Genomic DNA, 21,670 nt, shown 5'->3' with positions numbered 1-21,670 from the left:
GCAGAAATCTCCGGAGTCTTCTGCCACAGATTCTTTCTTCTTCTTTTTCCAGGGATGGCATTGCATGCAGTCCCTAGTCCCGATTCTTGCAGCCAACAAAAGCACAACGTTTTACTCCCTTAGATATCCTGGCAAGAGCAGGCAAAAACACAGATGTGACTGGGGGAGATTTAGCTTTCCGACAGCCTATATGTGAATGAGAGGTTGGGCAATGGCCGTGGCCCAACCTCTCATTCCCCTGATAGGTGGAGAGTTGCCCAATAGGCGGAGCACACCTTTTCTGACGTCAGAGAAAATCAAATCTGGATCAGCTCAGTTGCAGCCCCGTTTTTAGAGATTTGGGTATGGAGGAAAAGAGAGAGGGTTGTGACACTTGGTGAGTTCCCCGACACCCCGGGGACACATATTCATGTATAAGAGACGTACAAAAGTGCATTTTGCATGATAGGTCCCCTTTAATGAATGTCCACATGTTGCACCACATTCTTGACATGGAAATGAAGACGGAGACTGTGCAGATGCAACATGCAGATGAAAGTCCCATCAAAGTGTCTTGGATGTGTACCAATTAGCGAGCAAGTTAAAGCTCTTGAGTTTTGTAGTGAATTTATGAACGTATTAGTGGATATTTAGCTGGAGATCAATAACATCCTTTTTTTACCTATCAACTCGCACCTATTCTTACCAACAGGCGTCATCAGAGTGATTCAGCCTAGGGTTTATTTTTAGGGTGCAAAACCCTGCAGTGCTACAGCCTGTACCTGCAGACGAACTTCTCAAGTGGAAGTAAATGGAGCTGAAGTCAGTGAAGCATTTCATACCGTGCCGAGTGAACTTTAGATGTGTATTTGATTAGGCCAATTATCTTTTCTAAATTGGCACATTATGTAAGATTATTTTGGACGAGATGAAACAACAAGAGGTCAATCAAATGTCAGGGCATCAACAGTGATGTAAAGTGAAGATAATAGAAATCTACATCAATGTCAAATATGTGAAGTTGTTGTCGTGCTTTCATCACATCTTGTCAGTTCCCTGACAGTGGGGGGGGGGGGGGGTTGGACAAGTCTGACAAGAACTAATAACTTTTAAGACAAAGAAATACGTTTTTATACTTTGCAGCAAAGGCAGAAATACTACACATACTGTACACATCAGCAATCTCAAAAAAGTACCACTGCGTGATGACTAAGAATATAAATTGCTTCCAACATGAAGAGCACGGTATATATGCTGACCATCATTTATTTTTATCAAAATCCGCAAAACAAAGTCCGACCCTTCATTCACAGCTAAATCACCCGTCTCTGCTAGAGGACACACATTTCTCATCGAGCTCCGATCGAAAGAATCCCAGTACGTTGCTTCACCCAAATTTCCCAAACAAGTAGGCGTCACGTTGGGCCATGGGCCTAGCAGGTGTGTGTTCTCCCTCCTGCTGCATCTCCATCCCCGGTCTCAGGAAGCCTCGGTGCCAAGGAGCAGCCCGCCACAGATAATGGAGAGGGCTAATAATGGCCAGCGAGGGTCGATACAAGCGCTTTGCTGATAGCTCGGGGGAGAGTCATGTTGAGATGCTAACCTCTGCTCCATCTGACAAAGATGTTCCCCTCACCACTGGAGCCTAATGAGCTGCCTGCTTGTGTGTTCTACCGATCGATGGAGAAAAGGAGGCGACAGACACACATTTTAGCTAAAGTAAACCCCTCTTCCCCTTCACCCGGGGGTATTCATCAAGTTTGACACCAAAGGCTAGCTATGGGGAAACTTAAGGCTCATTGGTCTCTTTGCCAGCCTGCTTGCCACTGGCAACAAAGTGATTCATTAATTTAAAGTTTTAAAGTATGTTAGCAATTAACATCCGAGGGAAAATGCCCATTTAGATGTAATGTAAGAGCCACAAACATGCTTTATTTCCATATACACCAGGGCAAGTACTGCTGCCCGACTACAACGCAAGTAATTGGCTGATAACGGGTCCACTTCAACCAGATATGGTGACTCCACTGGTAAAAGTAAAAAATGTGTTTTTCAAATATATTTAGTTTGAAGTGATTAACAACACAGGTCAATGGAGGTGAGGAAAACAAGTTTCAGTGATAAAAACACACAGACTTATCTTACAAATATTCATTATTAGATGCCGTTGAGCCCAAGTTTCAGGGCGAAACCCAGGCTTCAGTAAAGGTCGCTGCATTACAAGTGGAAGGGGGGGGGGGGGTGTCAGGAAGAGTCATGCTCTTTACTTCCACTCTTTGGTTTGTTTATTCTGTCTGGCCGCTTGATCTGGCAGCTTCTCAAGGAACGATGGGTCAACAAACAGACAACACATTCTCAAACAGCCGAGGCTACTCACATTGAATTTGATGATGTCGTATACCAAATAGCGGGGCACCGGCTGACCGTCCACTTTGTCGATGATCATCTCCTGCACAGATAAAGAGCAAAGATACACTTTATTGTTATTGACAGAAAAATATATACAGTTGAATGAAGATGATGTCCAAGAATAAAAAGGGGGATGTCTTCACGGCATAGTATGTGCAGTTTTTCTTTGAAACCAGTGAAGCACTTGAGGGTGAGCGCTCTCGAGGGGACGCATGTTCACAGGGGGAGACGCCTGCAGCAATGACAAGGGTAGTATGGAATTGGGGAATTGTGCGTGTGTCTGTGTGTACGCAGTGAGGTCTGGTGCAGAAGGACATGAAGCAGAAATAGCAATGCCCATCCATTATGCAACACTTTGCAGTTGAAAGTCAGGTGCAGCGGTGGTGCAAGGTGCCCATCAGACACATGTTTTCAAACAGCTGTTACACAACCAGGCAATGCAGCGACAGCAGACTCAGACGTCACCACCGCTCAAGCACTATAGAACTATATATATGTTTTTAACTCTTGTAAAATATTCAGGTGACTAACTGTGCTCTGCGGCGGTAAAAGACAGGTAGAGGAGAAGCAGGTGCTGGGAAGGGTGGGAAGTATTTTAAGGATGCTGCATACTTTTCCATACAAATGAACAAATAAGGAAGTGTTATGGCTGAATGACAGGAATGAACCTTATTATAATTGATGTATTAGCATTCATGTTGTTAAAAGAAATAACTTATTTTGGGTCAAATGAGTCATGTAATGTTGCAGCCCTCTTTTAAAGTTTTTTTTCCACTAGATAAAGCTGTTATTATTGAGATTGGCTGTATATGAGCTTCAGGGACTCTGCTGTACTGGGCAGTCCAGGTGAGTTTACTGAATAATGTGCTGTTTTTCATTTCATTTAACTCACAATGTGGCCCAAGATGGGCATTTTTTCTCCACAGGGCCAGTGGAAATAACAGTTAAGCCACTGCTGTTCTAACTGTGCCGCATGTTGTTAATCTCCAGCCCTGTTGTGCCGATACAATAATTACGTATTCTAACCAGGATATTTATCGACTTTATATTGTATTGCACCAAGCAAAATCTGTTATCTCTTATTATCACAACAGCCAGATGAAAAGACAGCTCAGTTTTGTCTAAATTGTTCTGCAATCCCGTGTGATTTGAACATGAAAAGCTGCTTTTGTTTCCAGTAGTCAATACGCTGTAGTAAACGTAATGACTGTCACCCATTGGTTTCAGAAGTCTAGTAGATGAAACCTGGGTGGAGATAAAGTGGGACAAAAGTGGAGCTAACATCCATCGTTTTTGTATATAAGAAAGTTGTCCAAACTTATCTTAAAGGGGACCTATCATGCAAAATGCACTTTTTTTATGTCTTTTGTCTCCCGGTGTGTCAGGGAACCCGGTGCTATCAGAAACAATGCCCGACTGTTTTGGACGTAATATGATCGATGCATGTTTACATTAGCATCGCTAACACTCAGAGCTAACCTGTACTGGAGAGCATGTGTGTGAAGAAGCAGGATATAAAAAGGAACTCACCTTGTGGTGTAACCGGCAAGAGAGAACGCCTTTGAGCTCCATACTGTTTCAGAAATAATCCTTGATAATCCATGATATGGCGTTTCATCACGGCAGTATTTAGTTTAGACAGTAGCTGCCGGGTCCCGCATGAGCTCAGCCCCCTCCTTTTTTTTTTTTTTTAAAGCTTTATTCTCAAAATCAGCACTTTTGAAACAGGAAGTGAAATAGAGGGATATGAGGCATGGCTAGAATGGGTGATCTGTTTGGTATTTTGGGCAAAACACTTCATAGACATGTTTTTTATATATCTGAGACCTATGTTATTGCCTAAAAATAGCATGATAGGTGACCTTTAAGATATCTTCAAGATGGACAATAGAAGAAGTGAACTGATTTAATGAGAGGATCTGGTAAATTATTTAACTTTCACCATAAACCATGGATTTTTAAACACCCCTTAAAAGGTGGGGTAGGTACATTTGAGAAACCGGCTCGAGATCGCTAGAATTTGAAAATACACAACCGGAGAAAATCTGCCTCTTCCTTATAGAGCCCCTCCTCCAACACACACGAACGCGCACATGACCAATGAGGGCACGAGATACGTTTGTGCCCCGATGGAAGGCTGACAGGCAGGTAGGCCATCCAATCGATTGGTTGTACTTTTTACAGTATTACGGATTCTACAGATGAAATTTTTTTATGGATTTTTTGTCAAAGCACTTCAGATATTCATTGCTATCGGGATGTTAAGAGCATTCCATGGAATATAACAAAAAGTGTATCTCGAGCCGGTTTCTGAAACTTACCTACCCCACCTTTAATGTAGTTGCTCACTTTGAACGCAACATTTAGCAACAACTGGTGGCTGAAGGCCCTTTGATATAGGCTACACTGGTAGTAATGGGCTCCAATTAAGTACCTGCAATTCTTTTGAATTAAGCTAACATACTATACATATTGTGGTACGATTAATCATCAATGTGCTTCTTTACTATATGTAATATGTTCATATCAATAGGCAGGAACAAACGGCAACACTTAATATCCAGAGCCATATGGTGGAGTGGATGAGAAGAGTGAATGACAGGCACAGAGAGAAGTAATTATGTTCTTTGGAGGCTGCCATCATTATGCATCTGGTGCACTGAAGCGTTGCACAGACAGACAGCGGCGGAGGAATACATTAATGTAACCAAAGGCAACCAAATTCAATCTAGAAGGCGCACACATCCAATGTTGGACATCAAGTTGATGTAAAGCTCATTAAAAACTGTACAACATACAGAACAGCATGTCAAGACAAAGACCAGTGCCTTTGGGCTGAAGATGAAACATATCAGACAACACAGCTTGGCTTCTACGGGGCTCAACATAGCCTCTCTCAACGGAGAGAGCCAGAAGCATCAACAGATGAATAAACACAGTCAAAACAAACCTTGTAGCAATCCAAACACAAGGACAGCCTGCTCCTTCCAAATAGCACTAATGCGCCGCAATTAGATGTCCTGCCTGAGTGAGGAAACCACATTCACCGCATCAATCAGCAGCTGTTAAGCCAAGAGGACGCAAACACCTACTTTACATAAAATTGCTAAACAAAACAAGGCCAGAGGCAAAACAAAAAACAATCACAGGCAACTTATCCGTCATCTCTAGGGCCGGAATATCAAACGCAAAACACTGCCAGACATGTATGATTAAATCTCGACTGACTGCGTGACCATAAAGCAGTTTAGCTGGCTGTGTTTCCAGTTGGGGAACGGGATAATGAGTCATGTGTGTGTGCACCTGCAGCTGGGGATTTGTGTGACCTTAACAGCACGACCATGCCAATACAAAAACGTGCCTGGTATTATGGATGAGGGAGGAGAAGTCAGCGACCCCAACTATCACCCTGGGGAGCGTACACTGAGTATTACAACACACTGTGAGGCAAGAGAGGAAACAGTGACAAAACTATTAGACATTTCTCCAGGACACGGACGATTGTTTTCCTGTAAGCCTGAAAAGACTCGACTGTCAGACATGCTTTTCTTTCGCCTAAGGTTTGGCAACTCGTGTCAATTATCTGCAAGACTGCGCGGCAGGGGGCAGGAAGTGAGTGAGACATCAGAAATGGAGGGGACTAGCTTGAGTTTCAATAATCAGGATACATGTATTTATTATCCTTGCAAGAATGGAAGTAGTCATCACATACAGAGCTGCATGGGACAAATAGTTCCCAGAACAGTGCCCTTCACATGCTTATATACAAGAGAGGGAGTTACACAGTCACAAGATGCAGAATACCGCTTCAAAGCAATATTCAATGTTTAGTTCAGATTAGCTAAGGCCGACGTAGTCAATAAACATGACAGTCATATGTGTATCTCCATAGAGGCTGAATCATCATGTTAATCACATAGCTATCATATGCCTAAAACAGTCCTGACGCTCTTCTGGGTAATCATACATCCCGTTACGTACACAGCTACATAGCGCCTTTGTTATCATCTGCTACTCTGATATTGGAAGAGAACATTCAGTATTTTCCAACAATTTCCATTCAAGGGGAAAAACGGTGTTGTTTAAAGCCCCTGTCACACTGTCCCGACATTGACACCAGATGGACACACGAATATGGAATTGTGAATTTCGCACAAAGATGGCCCCGAACTTGTTCAACGGCCAAGCAACAGCCGAAGCAAGTACGATGCCTACAGAAGGCCACACGATGGAGCCCGAGCCACACACGAAGGCAACATTTACATTACATTTAAGACATACAACTGCAATGAAAGTAACAAAAACAATTATGTTAAAAAATACTATGGGACTTTACATGTTGGAAACTTGAGATTGTATATAATAAAAATGTTGACTGATATTTTCAGACTTTGTTCTGTACTTTCTCCTCTTTATATTTAGAAGATATTAAGTTTTCTCCGTCATGTGGTTTCCATAGCAACAACAACTTCCTTTCAACAGCTTAAACTCGCCTTCAAAATAAAAGCATCTAAATAAAACAGGAAGTTAACCTAAATTACATTTAGGAAGGGCTGTCAGTCGATTAAAATATTTAATCGCGATAAATCGCATGATGTCCATAATTAATCGCGATTAATCGCAAATGAATCGCACATTTTTTATCTGTTCTAAATGCACCTTTGAGGAATATTTTTCAAGTTTTTAATACTCTTATCAACATATGACTCGAGTGCCTTACGAAGGGCAAAATGGACACACTAATCCAACACGAAAATGAACCTTGGCAAGGTCCTTCGGCAATTTTTGGGCATGACAAAGATTTTGCCACCGCTCACGAAGTTGCTGCCGGAGACTGAGAAACTCCACCGGCGGTCATACGGTGGCTTAAGATGCCCTCACGAATGGCCCGATGTTACGATCAGAGCCGAATTTGAACATTTCCTTTATCGTGTGTCCATCTGGTGTCAATTTCCGGACAGTGTGACAGGGGCTTAAAGGAGCATCAAGAGAAGCTAGCATGGCACAATACATTACAATCCAAAAACAAGAGCAGTATTCACTCACCCCGTCCAATAGAGTATTTGCGAGGTGTACACGTGGATCCTTCCGGAAAGGAAACTCTAGGTTCGCTATGTGGAAGATCGTGTTGTCTCTGTCGATCATGAATACTTCATTTTTTCCGTTGATCAACATCATGTACCTGCAGGAGGAGAGGTCGAAACATTATGTATTTTAATCAGAAGGGAGCAAGGTGGGTTATTCATGCTGTGTTAAAGAGGAAGTTGTTCATTTTTAGTTTTTTCGGTCGTGTTTGAATGAAGTAGGCAGTGTTAAATGAATCAATCATTCAAAAGAATCTTCTGTACGTAGCACTTTATAGATAGGAAATGTACCTGCAGGATTCTTGCTTTTGAATAGAATTAGAATAGAATTGGGAGGGATGAAACCCTCTTTAATGGTCTCACATGCAGAGCACACACAGTGAAATGTGTTCTGCTTTTAACTAGTGGTGCAAAAAAATACTGCGAAGTGGGATTGGGATGAGGGGCGCTTGTTTTTCACTCGGCTCTCCCGTTTTGCCAGTACTGTGGTATTAGTGGTTTAGGAAGAGGGGAGTTTTTCACAAATCCAGCGCTCCCTAACTCATGCCTGGCTGTGACGTAAATGGTGTGCGGCCGTGAAGCCAGGACAGTAAACAACATGTCGTCGGTAGTATGGGACTATTTCAAAAGTTTCAGAGTTAGATAGTTCGCTTGCTATGTGTATTAACAAATGCAATGCAGAAGTTCCACGAGGAGGGAAAAAGGCAACGAGCTATAATACTTCCAACCTGATTAGTCACCTGAAACATCGCCATCGCTACGATGGTGTGTTAAAAGCGTACGAAGACGCCGCGCTGCTAAACTAGCGTTGAATCCAAAGCCAGCTGCAAAGGCACCGGGCTTTACCTATCGACGAGGCTTTTTGAAAAAGGCAAGAACTTTATTGGGAAAATAAATATGGTCACTTTGAAGAGTCAAAACTGTTCTTGGCTTTGTTTTGTTCATAGTAGTAATGCTCATGTCATTTGCTCACTACTAGTATTTTTTTACCACCAGGTGTGCAAAAACTACAGGTACATTTAATATATATATAGGGCTGTCTGTCGATTCAAATATTTATCGCGATTAATCGCACATTTTTTATCTGTTCTAAATGTGCCTTAGGGGAATATTTTTCAAGTTTTTAATACTCTTATCAACATATGAGTGGACAAATGTTAATGTTAATTATCATTTGAACAATGACAAACATTCTCATGAATATTAAACACAACAACCTCTGAACATTACAAATATTCGCCTCAATTCAACCTGGAACCTGTATACAATAATACAATACAAATGGGGGGGGGGGGGGGGGGTGTGTGTGTGTGTGTGTGAGTGTGTGAGTGAGTGAGTGAGTGAGTGAGTGAGTGAGTGAGTGAGTGAGTGAGTGAGAGAGAGAGAGAGAGAGAGAGAGAGAGAGAGAGAGAGAGAGAGAGAGAGAGAGAGAGAGATTGATCGTTGGAGCCATGTGCAACTCAAGGCATATGCTCGAACGGGAGCTGCCTGGACGCTGCAATCATGTTGCGCGCACTATCCGTGCTGAGTGTGCTGACTTTTCGTACAATGTCCCACTGGCTGGCTGCCTGCATAAAGTCAAGTGCTCGGCGCGAAATGTCGCTCCTCTGTTTTTATTTAAACAGCTCCTTATATCCGTTAGCGCAGCTAGCTAGCACCAGATGCTAACAACAACAATACACGTAAGGTCTCTCTCCCGCTTGCGCCACACATACACACACCCTCCCGGTCCTCCCAATAGCCAGTCGGTGCCTGCCGGTGAGCGTGGAAGTGTGGTCTGCTGCAAGCGGGCGGCAGGAGCGGGGCTGTCAGCAGCATCAGCTTGTAGATGGTATTTTAAACTCGATGCGCTCTGAAACTACGGGGCGGCCGAGGACAAAAAATACACATGCGTTAATCGCGTGAAAATAATTAGTGGCGTTAATTTTTTTTTGCGTTCACGCATTATTAACGTTCGAGCAATAATATAATATATATATTATATTATTATTGGTTATCGGTATCGGTCTTGAGAAGCAGGAAGTTATCGGTATCGGTTTCAAAAAACCAATATCGTGCATCCCTACTTTTAACCCATCCTAGTACCAGAAGTCTAGTACTAGGAGCAGTGGGCAGCTATTGTACAGCGCCCGGGGAGCAATGGGAGTGAGGGGGGAAGGGGGGTGTCCGGTGCCTTGCTCAAGGGCACCAAGGCAGGGCAGGAGGTGAACTGGGACCTCTCCAAGTAGCAGTCCACACTCCATATTTTAAGTCTGGTCGGGGACTTGAAACCGGCGACCCTACAGCTCCCAGTCCAAGCCCAGGCATCCTCAAAGTACGGACTCCGGTCCGGATCCGGACCGAACCACAACTGTCTCTGGACTCTGAGCAATTATACTTTTCATATGTATTATCTGTGTTATCTGCGAGACATCGCCACAACGCAACGAGTCAAAATGATCCGCTATGTCCATAGACTGCAAACAGCGCTCATTGGACATTTATGAGGAGAAAGTCTCTATGTCCGAGTGCAAGTGAATGCAGCACAAGATGCACGTCATGTAACCCCTCCACCGGTCCTGGCGCGAGCGTGGACATATGATTGGCGGCGATTTCATTTGAACGGGACGGCGCAAAACGAGAAGCATTCCGGACCCAAGCACTGAAGGAATGAGGTATTTGCGGTCTACACTGACAGAGAAGAGACTGTCAGTTTGGCTGTACTCAGCATTGAATCAAAACGCACTGAAGCTTTGATCTGAATACGTTTGTGAGGCGTTTTGCTGAACAAGATGGTAATCGCCGCATGCAGCTGTAATACACGTCAACTTGATGCTCTGCTCACGGATGAGCAGAACAAACTGTTAAGATGATGACCTTACGTGTGTAAATATTTTTTTTTCTTTGAGGGGGTCTGCCCCCAAAAAACAGTTTTAAGTCCTGAGGAAGTCAAATAAGACAGTGTGTAAAACTACAACTGCCCAGCCAAAAAAAAAGTACCACTTTGATTTAACTAGGCCAGAGTATTTTTGTTGGGTAATCTATGGTAGGGCTAACCCATACAGTGGTGGGGCTCAAGTCAGTATTTGTAATGTAATTACATTCACGCTATATCGCACCCCTTGACAGTGAAACGCACGAGTGAGGCTTTTATTAGTCTCCTGTTATCAGCTAAATTACATCGAGAGCAACAGGTGTGAGATAAACAATACAATAGCCTATTCTGCTAATTCCACGTTGTTACAACATGCTACGCAGCGGCAGAAACAAAAAAAGTTGGCATATAGAATTGACACGGAGAGGGAGAGAGAGAGAGAGAGAGAGGGGGGGGGGGGGAGACAGAGGTAGAGAGACACAGGTAAACAGAGAGAGACAGACACAGCACACAACAGGTGGCCTGTACAACTGAATTTCCCCTCGGGGATTAATAAAGGTTCATCTTATCTTATCTTATCTTATCTTATCTCTATTGTCATACAAAACACTTTTTCAAATGAGCCATTATTACAAAATATATTCAAAACTCACTATTCACTCTTCAGGTGGGTCGTGTGACTCTGGCACCTGTTCGACTTGTACCTCAATGCGAGGGCGTTTAAGAACAAATCTATCCATCCGAAATATACAATTAATCCTAGAAGTTCTGCTGTCTGTCTGCAATTTACTCGGCGCGAGTTTGGGGACTGTGAACGTGACGTATCGACATATCAGTAACGGCCCGTCCACACAGCGGCGTGCGTTGACGCTTCCCCATTCACTTGAATGGGGTGACGTCACTTTTAGCCGAAATGCATCGTGGGAAGCGACGTGGAGCGTAGCTGGCGTGGCTCGCTGCAAAAGTTGAGCAATGTTCAACTTTTGACGCCTCGGTGAGGCGTCAGCCAATCGAATCATATGCCAGTACAAGCTCTAGCCAATCAAACCGCTGCTTGTGTGTCAGGGGGCGGGAGATTCATGTGATTGGTTTTTGGTCGAGTTTCAGACACGCCCGCCGGCAAGCGTCAGCGCACGCCGCTGTGTGGACGGGCCGTAATGCATGACGCAGCAGACCCAACGTTTCGTTGCTCTGATTGGCTGTAGGTCTATTCAAATTGCATTCGGAGGCATTTTGATCTGACCACGGCCGCGCTGATATTATAAAGACAAGACATTTATAAAGCAATGATGGGAATGCTGAATGAAAGAGGGTGCAGCTGCCTTTATTCATAACTGTGCCGCTCTTACACTGCGACTCTGAGGGGTCAAGCACAGACACAAAAACAATGAAAACTGCTGCATACAGATTATTTTTGTTTTTGCAACCTCGTGTTAAGAATCTTGTTGCAATTGTTTAGAAGTTTGAATGACCGTAATAAACGGACCTTTGTCTTATTGAAACATTTATTTTGGACCTTTAAGATTTGTACCCCTGCCCTACTGACTTCTTCATGGTCGAATGCAATTATTGTATAGGTTTAAGAATATTTCTCTGCTTGAAGTTTGTGAGTTTATTTTGCTGATTTATTAGACTGGAGAAACTAAAAGAGCATAGCAAATTCAACAAACTGAATATATCTGCCAATGACAAGTTGGAAAATGTATTACATATATCTCAACCATGTACATAAATTAAATATAAAATGAGGAGCGAAAATAATTTGGGTGGCTCAGTCAGTAGGGGCTTGGACTGTGAGCCGTAGGGTTGCCGGTTCAAGTCCGCAAACGGACCTAAATATGGAGTGTGGACTGCTACTTGGAGGTCCCAGTTCACCTCCTGCCCTGCCGTGGTGCCCTTGAGCAAGGCACCGGACAACCCCCTTCCCCCCCACTCCAATTGCTCCCCGGGCGCTGTACAATAGCTGCCCACTGCTCCTAGTACTAGACTCCTGGTACTAGGGTGGGTTAAATGCACATTTCACTGTGTGTGCTGTGCGCTCTGCATGTGTGGCCATTAGGGATGTAACGATATATATATCGAATATCGCGGTAAAGAAATGTCTCAATACCGTCGTGAGTGTGACAAAATATACCACGATTTGTTTAACTAATTTTTTTGTAAAAACCTTTATTTAACCAGATGGTCCCATTGAGATAATCGATCTCTTTTTCAAGGGAGACCTGTCCAACATGGCAGCAAGTAGGTTACAACATGAACATAAAACAACAGAACACAAAAGGACATCGTATTTACAGGGCTACATGTACACACCTAGAGACATTGACAAGTACCAACAGTATATTTATATCTCGCCCTGTCAATAAGCCTCACCTTCTTGGCAAAAACTGTATTGTTTTTGAAGTGTGGGAGAGACAATGCAGAGTTTTACCTACTGCCGTCACCCATGGCCAAAGCATATCTCTCTGTCCCAGCAACATCAGTACCAAGCAAGAGAGTTTTTTTCCACAGCAGGGGATTTTGTAAAACGCCCAAACATCCCAGCTTCTACCTGGAAATGTGGACATGCTCACATTCCTAAAAGATAACCTTGATGATGCCGAGTGAGTGAGTTAGAGTTGAGTTGCTTGAAAAACTAAAGTGAAACTTGATTTATTTTATTGCAGGGTCTGATTATTATATTGTTGACACTTTAAAATACTACTATCCTACTAAAATGCTGTACAAATCAGATTTATTATTAATAAAGAAAAAAATTCAAGTAAAAAAAATAATCATAATATATGAAATAATGTATTATATTATTGCCTCTGCATTAAATTATTATTGGATATGGTAATAACTTAGTAATTAAATACGTCTGAAAGCAGAAGTCCAGGGCAAATAATTGCAAGTCTCTTCAGTGCGCATGTCAGAAAACGAGATGCATTGTGGGACATGTAGTTTATGGGCAACCTGCTTCTGTAAAGTGGCATGTAACCGTATAATAAACGTATTATATTCTTTGCAAGCTCCACATAAAATGAAGTCGTGGGCCGGATTTGGCCCCCGGGCCTTGAGTTTGACACCCCTGCTCTACAGGGAGTTTCTCTCCCACACACTCCCCTCTGAAGCTTAACGAATCCAGCCTTTGCATGGGAGACAAGACAGAATTAATATCTGCATGAATATAAAAAATGAAAATAAGGTTTCTGTAAAATCCATTAAACAAAAGTGATTGATCGCAGTAGTTGTACAATCCATACTTTGTATTATTGGATTACACCGCTTTACACTGAAAGGTTTATCTGTTATTTTGTCCGTATCATTCTGTTTAGTTACTTAATTTGGCTTCAGTACAATTCAAAAATCGAGTTAACAGAAGCAATAGAGAAACTTGATGATACACGAGATACTGCTGGAAAATGTCTTATTCATTGCGAGATTCAAAAACTAGAGAGCAGTGACATTCAGATTGTTCAAATAGCTGTCAAAATAAGTCAGTTTACCACCATGGTTCATGATAAGCCAGTTTCTCCTCTCCATCCTGCAAACAGGTGTGTCAGACTGCTGGAGCGTAGAGACATTAACACTTCTACACTTAGACACCTTTCAGACTTTTATCGCCGTTAAACCTTCATCTCAGCTCTCAGAAATAATGCTTAGGAAGGGGAATATCAAAGAGAAGAAATATATGTTTTCATGGTATAATCTCTGGGAGCTGCAGCCTGTACAATTAACCTGCCAACAGCTCCTTTTCCATCAGCAGATGTGTTATAAAATGTGTTGTAAAATATCACCACACAACACAAACGATGTTCAAACTAAACCTCCACATAATCAATGGCTTTATTTGTAAGTATAATAGAGAAGCACGAGTATCATGCAAAAGTGTTCATACCAAATGTTTATAGTTTGATCAACTGAGTAAGCTGATCACTGAGTTGGCAGACATGATAGGTAGTTTGAAGTGAGGGACAGCAAACAGACAAAATCCTTGATCCTCCTTTCTGTCGGTTCGCTAAGACGAGCTGAAGAGAAACACAGACTCTATTGTTGCCTTTATCCTCCAGAACCATTTACTGTAACAACACTGATCACTCGCTGCTGAAATAGCTTCTTTCTACTGCTTTGTTAACACTTTACTGAGACATCTGTTTGTCACTTCTGCTACCCGGAAATTAAATAGGTTTCAACAAAGCGCTGCACAGAACTAGAGCTGGAGGCCAATTAGCACAGTCGTGTCATTGTAAACCAACATTCACACATATGGACTCAGGCGCGAGAGACGTGCCGACGCTTTTATTTCAAGAATCAAATGCCAGCGTGACACCGAGAATAGTTCAAGCTCATGCAAATGTCCTCCAACAAATTGGAGCAACAAAGCCATCAATTTCCTTTCATCAAATGGAAGCACAGCTGTGTTCTGCTCCAGACGTAGAAGTACTTGAAAGCTAAATGGAGGAACATCAGATTGGCACGGCCTTTCCCCATTCCACATTATTGCATTTTAATTAGCCACTGCAGCTTGATTCAAGTAAACAATGGTAAATAACTGTTTTCTATTAGATTAGCAGATTTTCTTAGAGCCCAAAGAAGATGTTGTTGAAATATCTTTGGTCTGAAAAACGGTCCAAAACCAAAAGATAATTTATCTAAAAAAGGAAGTGAACTGAGAAACTGAATGTGAACATTTTTCGTTCCCAATCATTGTTGCCCTAATCAACCAATTCATTAAAGGTGGGGTAGGTAAGTTTGAGAAACCGACTCGAGATCGCTAGAATTTGAAAATACACAACCGTAGAAAATCTGCCACTTCCTTACAGAGCTCCTCCTCCAACACACACCCCGATGGAAGGCTGACAAGCAGGTATGCCATCCAATCCGTTTAGCCGGTTACTTTTTACAGTATTACGGCTTCTACAGATGACATTTTTTTTATGGATTTTTTGTCAAAGCACTTCAGATATTCATTGCTATCGGGATGTTAAGAGCATTCCATGGAATATAACAAAAAGTGTATCTCGAGCCGGTTTCTGAAACTTACCTACCCCACCTTTAACTGACTGTGTTCAGCGTTATTAGTTTTCTTGTTGATTAGTTATACTGGAGTGGCTTATCTGGTGAGGCATGCTGTTGTGAGCTCAGTCATATTGTACAGAATATATCGTACAAAATAAAAAGTATATCTAGAAAACTGACTGCTTCATTACACACTTGATACACACCCAATTACACCTGGCTGCCGGCTGCACTCTGGTTGAATGAAACAACATAAACCAAGTACTAATGACTTGCAGTCATGCTATTTTAAGGTTCGGTATACGAGTATACAATGTGATTGGAATACAGAGGCTGATTATCGTTTAAACATATAACAATAGTTATGCCTTACAATGAGTCGAAAGCAGTTATGGTGCACACACTGTAATATAACCGCTGATAAGGCTGATGGGAAACATAAATAAGGCTGAACAGAGGGTCATTACCACAGGATTGTATATCAATATAGGCTGCAAGGGATGTTCACATGAGATATTTCAATGGATTCTTTCACTGCACAGAATCGCCACCTCTGATAGAAAACCTTGACAATAATGTTTTGTCCAATAATACACTTTTTCTAAAACTGAATTAAGAGAGATGGTGTATTTCTTCGAGACGGCTGCCTCAATTGTTTTTGAGAAACAGTATTGTAAGATTATAATCGAGCAACGTGCTATTGTAGTAAAACTAAATGAAGTTGGATGGGGATGAGAGGAGAAGAAAACAGCTTCATAAAAGTGCCTGTCTTTGATTAAATGCTGTGCTGTATTGTCCCTCGAGGAATAAATGCGGAGGTAGATGACACTCCCTTCAAAGTTATTAAAATCTCAGGGCTTTTGATTTGGGAGGAGGGGGATTGAGAAGCTCGACATAAAACCCAATTATTTCCATTATACTTCGAGAAGCACTTGAGCAGGCTGGCCAAGGAAAGTGGTAATCATAACCCTCAACACACACTTCGGTTGGAAGAGAGCTCCGATCGATAAGTGAGACCCTCCCCTCCCCCTCCAGTCATGACGGGAGCAAGCTCAAAAAACACACAAGCCTTGAGGTATAACATCAGGGTCACCCAAAAGTCTCTTGGAAACTGCAAAAGGAAAAACTACAGAATGTGGGAGGTGAAGGAGAGAATGGTTGCGTGGGCTTGGATACAGCAGCACATTCTCAGGGTGGGAGCGGGCACAACGAAAGCATTAAAAAGACATGAAGGCAGGGAAGAGTGGACAAAATAATAAAAGGGAACAGGAAACGCCTGCAGTTTAGGCAAATTATTCCCACAGACAGAAGAAAAACCCTGGTGATATCTTTTGTCTCAGGAACGGACAGAGAAGACCAAACAGCGAGTCACGACAGAGAACATCTGACAACCAGTGCGGACACAACAGGGCTGCGCGGACAAGTGCTTCCCCTGCTGTCTAATTGGCCAGTTAGCCATCAAGTATGTTCAGAGGGAGACCATTAGTGCTGTGTAACCCCCCCAGTGGTCCTCCTCTTCATCATAGTTTCTTCATCTCTCCCTGAAATACAGGGCACTTTCCTAACGAACAATGGGAAAATATTCAATCTAATGTGCTCCTTTTATTCCCTCCCCGCCTGCTCTTTGCTCCGCTCCTCTGATGGGTGCTGCGAGCGTCAGATTTCATCCTCATCTCCCGAGCTCCTTTCCCCCCCCCCCCAGAGCACTTTAGCCTAATGAAGCAGAGGCGGGCCATTGTGTCGACTTCTCCAGTAGAGTCCCGTGGCTTGACTGACAGCAGCTGAGCTCCAGGGGAGGTCTGAGATCAGATCCAGCAGCTTTGCACATCATTACTGGTGCGTCAATGCCGTCTAAAGGCCGGTAGATTTGTCATTTAGATAACGGCATCAAAACATAATGGTCCTCACCATACTTTCCTTTTAGATGTGACGGAGTTCAGGTGGATTTTATAAAAGTGAAATGCTTAAATGGTTTCTGTGTCCTGCCGGATACAGTCGTTTGAAAGGCTGTGTCAATGTCTCACATGGGAGTAATATAATTGTAATGTTGGAGTAGTAACGGTGTAATATGGGTGTTATAGAAGTGTAATATCAATGTAAAATCGGTGTAATATGGAAGTAATTGTTGTGTTTATGAGGGTAATTTGGGTGCAATAATGGAGTAACATGGGTGAAATAGAGATGTAATATGGTTTGATAATGTATCAATGTATACTCTAAGTAGGGATGCTCCGATCGCCAATTTCGGGGGGCGATCGCTGATCGCTGGAATCAGTATCGGCCGATACCGATCGCCGATCCGATCGAGTGGGCGGGGGCCTAAATGGAAGATTTAAACATCACTTTAAATCTTCCATTTAAAGTGATGTTTAAACTCAGTTAATGGGGCTCATTCACTGGCGCTTCCACAAACAACAATCAACTTAATTATTACATTCAAATGATGTACATTCTTCAAGTTTACATTCACTTTGGAGAATAACACGGGAGAAATGAGCGGAAGCGCTCTCTTTTCCTCTCTCTCTCTCTCTCTCCCCCCTCTCCCTCTCCTGACAGCCTGTCAGTATCTCATGCAGCTCACTGATCCAGTAATGAGTGACCCGACAGTGAAGAATAAATATATTTATAACTAGTTTAGCTTGTTCCAGAGGTAGATAAAATAGCTAAGTGTGTTCGTTCCGCTTAGCAGTCCGGCGGGTGGAGCTGCAGGGTTTCTGCTTCACACACGACACGTTGCATGCCGCTATTTACTGTCTTTTTCGGACACCTTAAAATAATGCCAGACCGGTGAAGCCATTTTCGCGAGCTTGTGTCATGTATTTTACGTCATGCGATCGGCTCTCGCGATCGGCATGTTAGAGAGCACCGATCGATCGGTACAGAGTGAGTATTCGGCCGATCTCGATCGGTGACCGATCGATCGGAGCATCCCTAACTCTAAGTGGGCTATGTATATCAGGAGATTCAGAGTGTGTAAGCTGGAAAATAAAAATGTCATATCACATTAGATTGTTTTGTGAATCACTGCAGAACATTTAAAAAAGTCTCATTCCCACTATTAGGGGTCTCACGGAATTTACCCAAAAAACAACTCAAGAGTTAAGGACCGTCTGACCTTCGGTAGAAGACGGACGCGATGCTTCCCCACTAAAAGTTCAGGGAAGCAGCTTTGCACCTAATCCCAGAGGAGACGGTTACGCAGAAAAAACAACCATTTAGTTTTTATCCTTTTCTCGTGTAAAACTGCAACCCTTCTTATAAACAGTGAACCTCGCATTTGTACCACTGTTTTGAAAAATGCACTCGAATACAAAACGAGTGCTTTTTTTTTTGGTTTACTTTCCCATCTGGTCTACTCTGGTGGTAGATCCAAACTTTATTCTCATGAGAAATAACAAAGCGAGACAAAAAACGATATAATGTGGAACATTTCACAGGAAAAAAAAAAACAAATGTGACGAGGCAGGTCTAAACTAGCCATAGACCATACCCTGCAAATGAAAACTGACAAATAAAAAGTAAAGAATGTATAAAAGCACACGTGTCTCCTGAGCAGCAGGTGAGTATGTTCTTAAAGCTCAGCAGACACACTTAGAGCTTTTGGAACTTTTGTCCCAGCATTATCTTGATTAGAAAAAGGCATTAAAGAACAGGTGTACTGGAAACATTAATTAGCATTATTGCCTGACTTAGTTGAATACTCGATTCTGATTGGTCAATTCAGAACACTTGACACATTGTTATATCCAGTAGTACAGACCGCTGTCAAGGACTATTGACCGTTGTTAAGGACGCTCACATCTGCAGAAAGAAGTCCGGGTCGATTTAACTGTATACAGTTGGGTTTTCAAACTGTTTTGGCTTGTCTTTCGTTTCCGTTGTCTACCGTCTGAGAGCAACATGCAGGATTGTAATATTAATTGTAATATATTTGGAGAGCACAGTAATTTGGATGAATGATTAGTGGCTGATGAGTCCCCAGTGAAGAAAAGAAAAAGACAAGAGGGACAAGTAACAGCGGAGAAGTAACGGGGCAGAAACCCCCCTTTTTACGGCAGCGGTCCAGACATATACATCAAACGGCAACACATATTCAGTTGGCAGTTACTTTGGCATTAGGGCAGGGATATCTAGATACTTCCCAAGGTTTGACATAATGAATTGTGCTACTTTTAAAGCAAGCAACGATGTTTTCAAATCTGTAATCAAAAAGATCCTCAAAAACGCTATCGAAGCAGTTCCTGCCGTTGCTACGTAGTTCAAACAGTAACAACGGACTATTTTTCTTAGCGGATGCATGTCAATTTAAATCAATACAACAATTTTTTAAATCAATAAAAACATGTTCTAAATCTATAAAAGCACTTCAATTAATATTGGGAGTCATGTCGTGATTTTGTTGAGAATGTGGCCGTGTAATAAGCGGGATAATGTGCAGCGGTCATTATGGTGATCAAGTTCCGCTTGGCATCAGGCTCCTGATCAGCCTGTCGGGTGTTCTTTTACCCATAATCTCACATCAGTAATATCACTCGGTCTGCCTATTTCCATCTACGCAACATCAACCGCCTCCGCCCGTCCCTTAACCCTAAGACCACCGTCATTCTTGTTCACACCCTGGTCACTTCCCGCATCGACTACTGCAACCCCTCCATTAACCACATCACTCCTGTTCTTCAGCAACTTCACTGGCTCCCCGTCAAATCCCGTATCGTTTTTAAGATTCTGCTCCTCGCCTTTAAGGCCATCCATAACCTCACTCCTCTGTACCTCTCCGACCTCCTGCACATCAACACACACCATCCGCACACTCAGATCTTCTGCTTCCCTCAGCCTCACTGCACCCCCCCTTCCGTTTAACCACCATGGGGTCTAGAGCCTTCAGCCGCTCTGCACCCCGCCTCTGGAACTCCCTCCCACCTGACATCCGCAACACTGACTCTCTCCCCATTTTCAAATCACGCCTCAAAACATATCTCTTCACACTCGCATATCCACCCTGATCGTTATCCATCACACATCGTCTGTTTTATTTATTTGATTTGTTATATACTGCATTGTCTTGTTTATGTTTCTTATGCTGGTGTTAGGTATTGTGTATCTTGTTTTTATGTGTTTGTACGGCGACCTTGAGAGCCTTGAAAGGCGCCTATATAAAATAAATGAATTATTATTATTATTATAATGACCGCCTCGCTGCACATTATCCCTTACGTAGTGCAGTTTACAAATTCCCTGGTACACAGTTTTGTCTTTTGTGAGCTGAACTCTCTCCCATGTTCATTACTCATGCTATTTGGAGCAGCAATAAATAATAATAATAATAAAATAATAGTTGGTGCAGTCTGGTGTGCAAGGACCATTCAAACAACATAACGGAGACTGGCCATTTTTGTTGATTCCTCCCTTTGAGATAAGATAAGACGAACTTTTATTAATCCCTGTGGGGAAATTCAGTAAATGACTGAAGTGCTAGGAGACTTTGAGAGGAAATAACGACTGCTTTTCCTCCACTCCAATTTCACTAATAAAGTCCAATTTGAGCAGTGTTATTTGTTAAAGTCACAAAGACGTTCTTGACCCCTCTCCCACCTCTTCTTCTTCCCTGGGGCTCAAAACCAATCGAGCCCTGACAGACGGCTCTGCAACAAGTTGATTAAAATGCCAACTCGGCCTATGTTTCCTCTCTTTGCAAATCCACTGATGAGGCCGTCCTTTCCAAAGCCTGATAGGAGCCAGCCTTCTCTGCCGAAAGCGGAATAAAAATAACTAATTGCGTTTATTTTTTACTGATATTGCAATCAAGGCATGAAATTAAAAAGGAATGATAATTTTTAACCATTATTCACACTATAACTGTATGACAATTATCATGGTGTGATTTTTTTTATGAGGACCTGTACCAAACAATGATTTGTTACTACATTCGTAAAAGACGGTGTGTAGGTTGGGACTTCTCTGCAGCACAACAATACAGGGATTTGGAAATAACACTATAGCAGATGTATTTAAAAGTTAATTTAATAGTGTGTTTCTTATTTTTTATATTATTTTGTAAAAGGACAAGAATTAATTGCCTTGTGTTGAAACAGGCTTCATGAATAAACTTGCCATGCCTTTGCAGGGAATCATCCACGTGGGGCTGTTGGCATTAGACGTCAAACAACATGCTATAGTATGAAATAGAAAAAAATAAATGGCTCATTTTAGAAGTAAAATTGACTTGCAAAATAATAGGAAACGTTCTTATCCTCACCAAAGCTGGAGGGATTTAAAATATGGAATACATAAGTGAAGACCTCTGGCAATTTGCAAAGAGAAAATATCTTCCGTCCACCTCGGA

At 42.4% G+C, this 21,670-nt stretch overlaps 1 protein-coding gene across 1 annotated transcript in view; it reads right to left on the bottom strand.

Annotated features, from left to right (window-relative positions):
* rngtt (RNA guanylyltransferase and 5'-phosphatase) overlaps window positions 1-21,670 on the bottom strand; it is a 138,987-nt gene that overhangs the window by 92,531 nt on the left and 24,786 nt on the right. The window contains exons 9-10 of the mRNA XM_034076258.2: window positions 7,435-7,570; window positions 2,357-2,428 (exon numbers count right to left, since the gene is read on the bottom strand). Of these exons, the coding sequence (XP_033932149.1) occupies window positions 2,357-2,428; window positions 7,435-7,570 (208 nt within the window). The remainder of the gene's footprint in view (window positions 1-2,356; window positions 2,429-7,434; window positions 7,571-21,670) is intronic.

Source organism: Pseudochaenichthys georgianus, chromosome 24 (assembly GCF_902827115.2).
Source record: "Pseudochaenichthys georgianus chromosome 24, fPseGeo1.2, whole genome shotgun sequence".
NCBI lineage: Eukaryota > Metazoa > Chordata > Actinopteri > Perciformes > Channichthyidae > Pseudochaenichthys > Pseudochaenichthys georgianus.
This window is presented reverse-complemented; position numbering and strand designations above follow the sequence as displayed.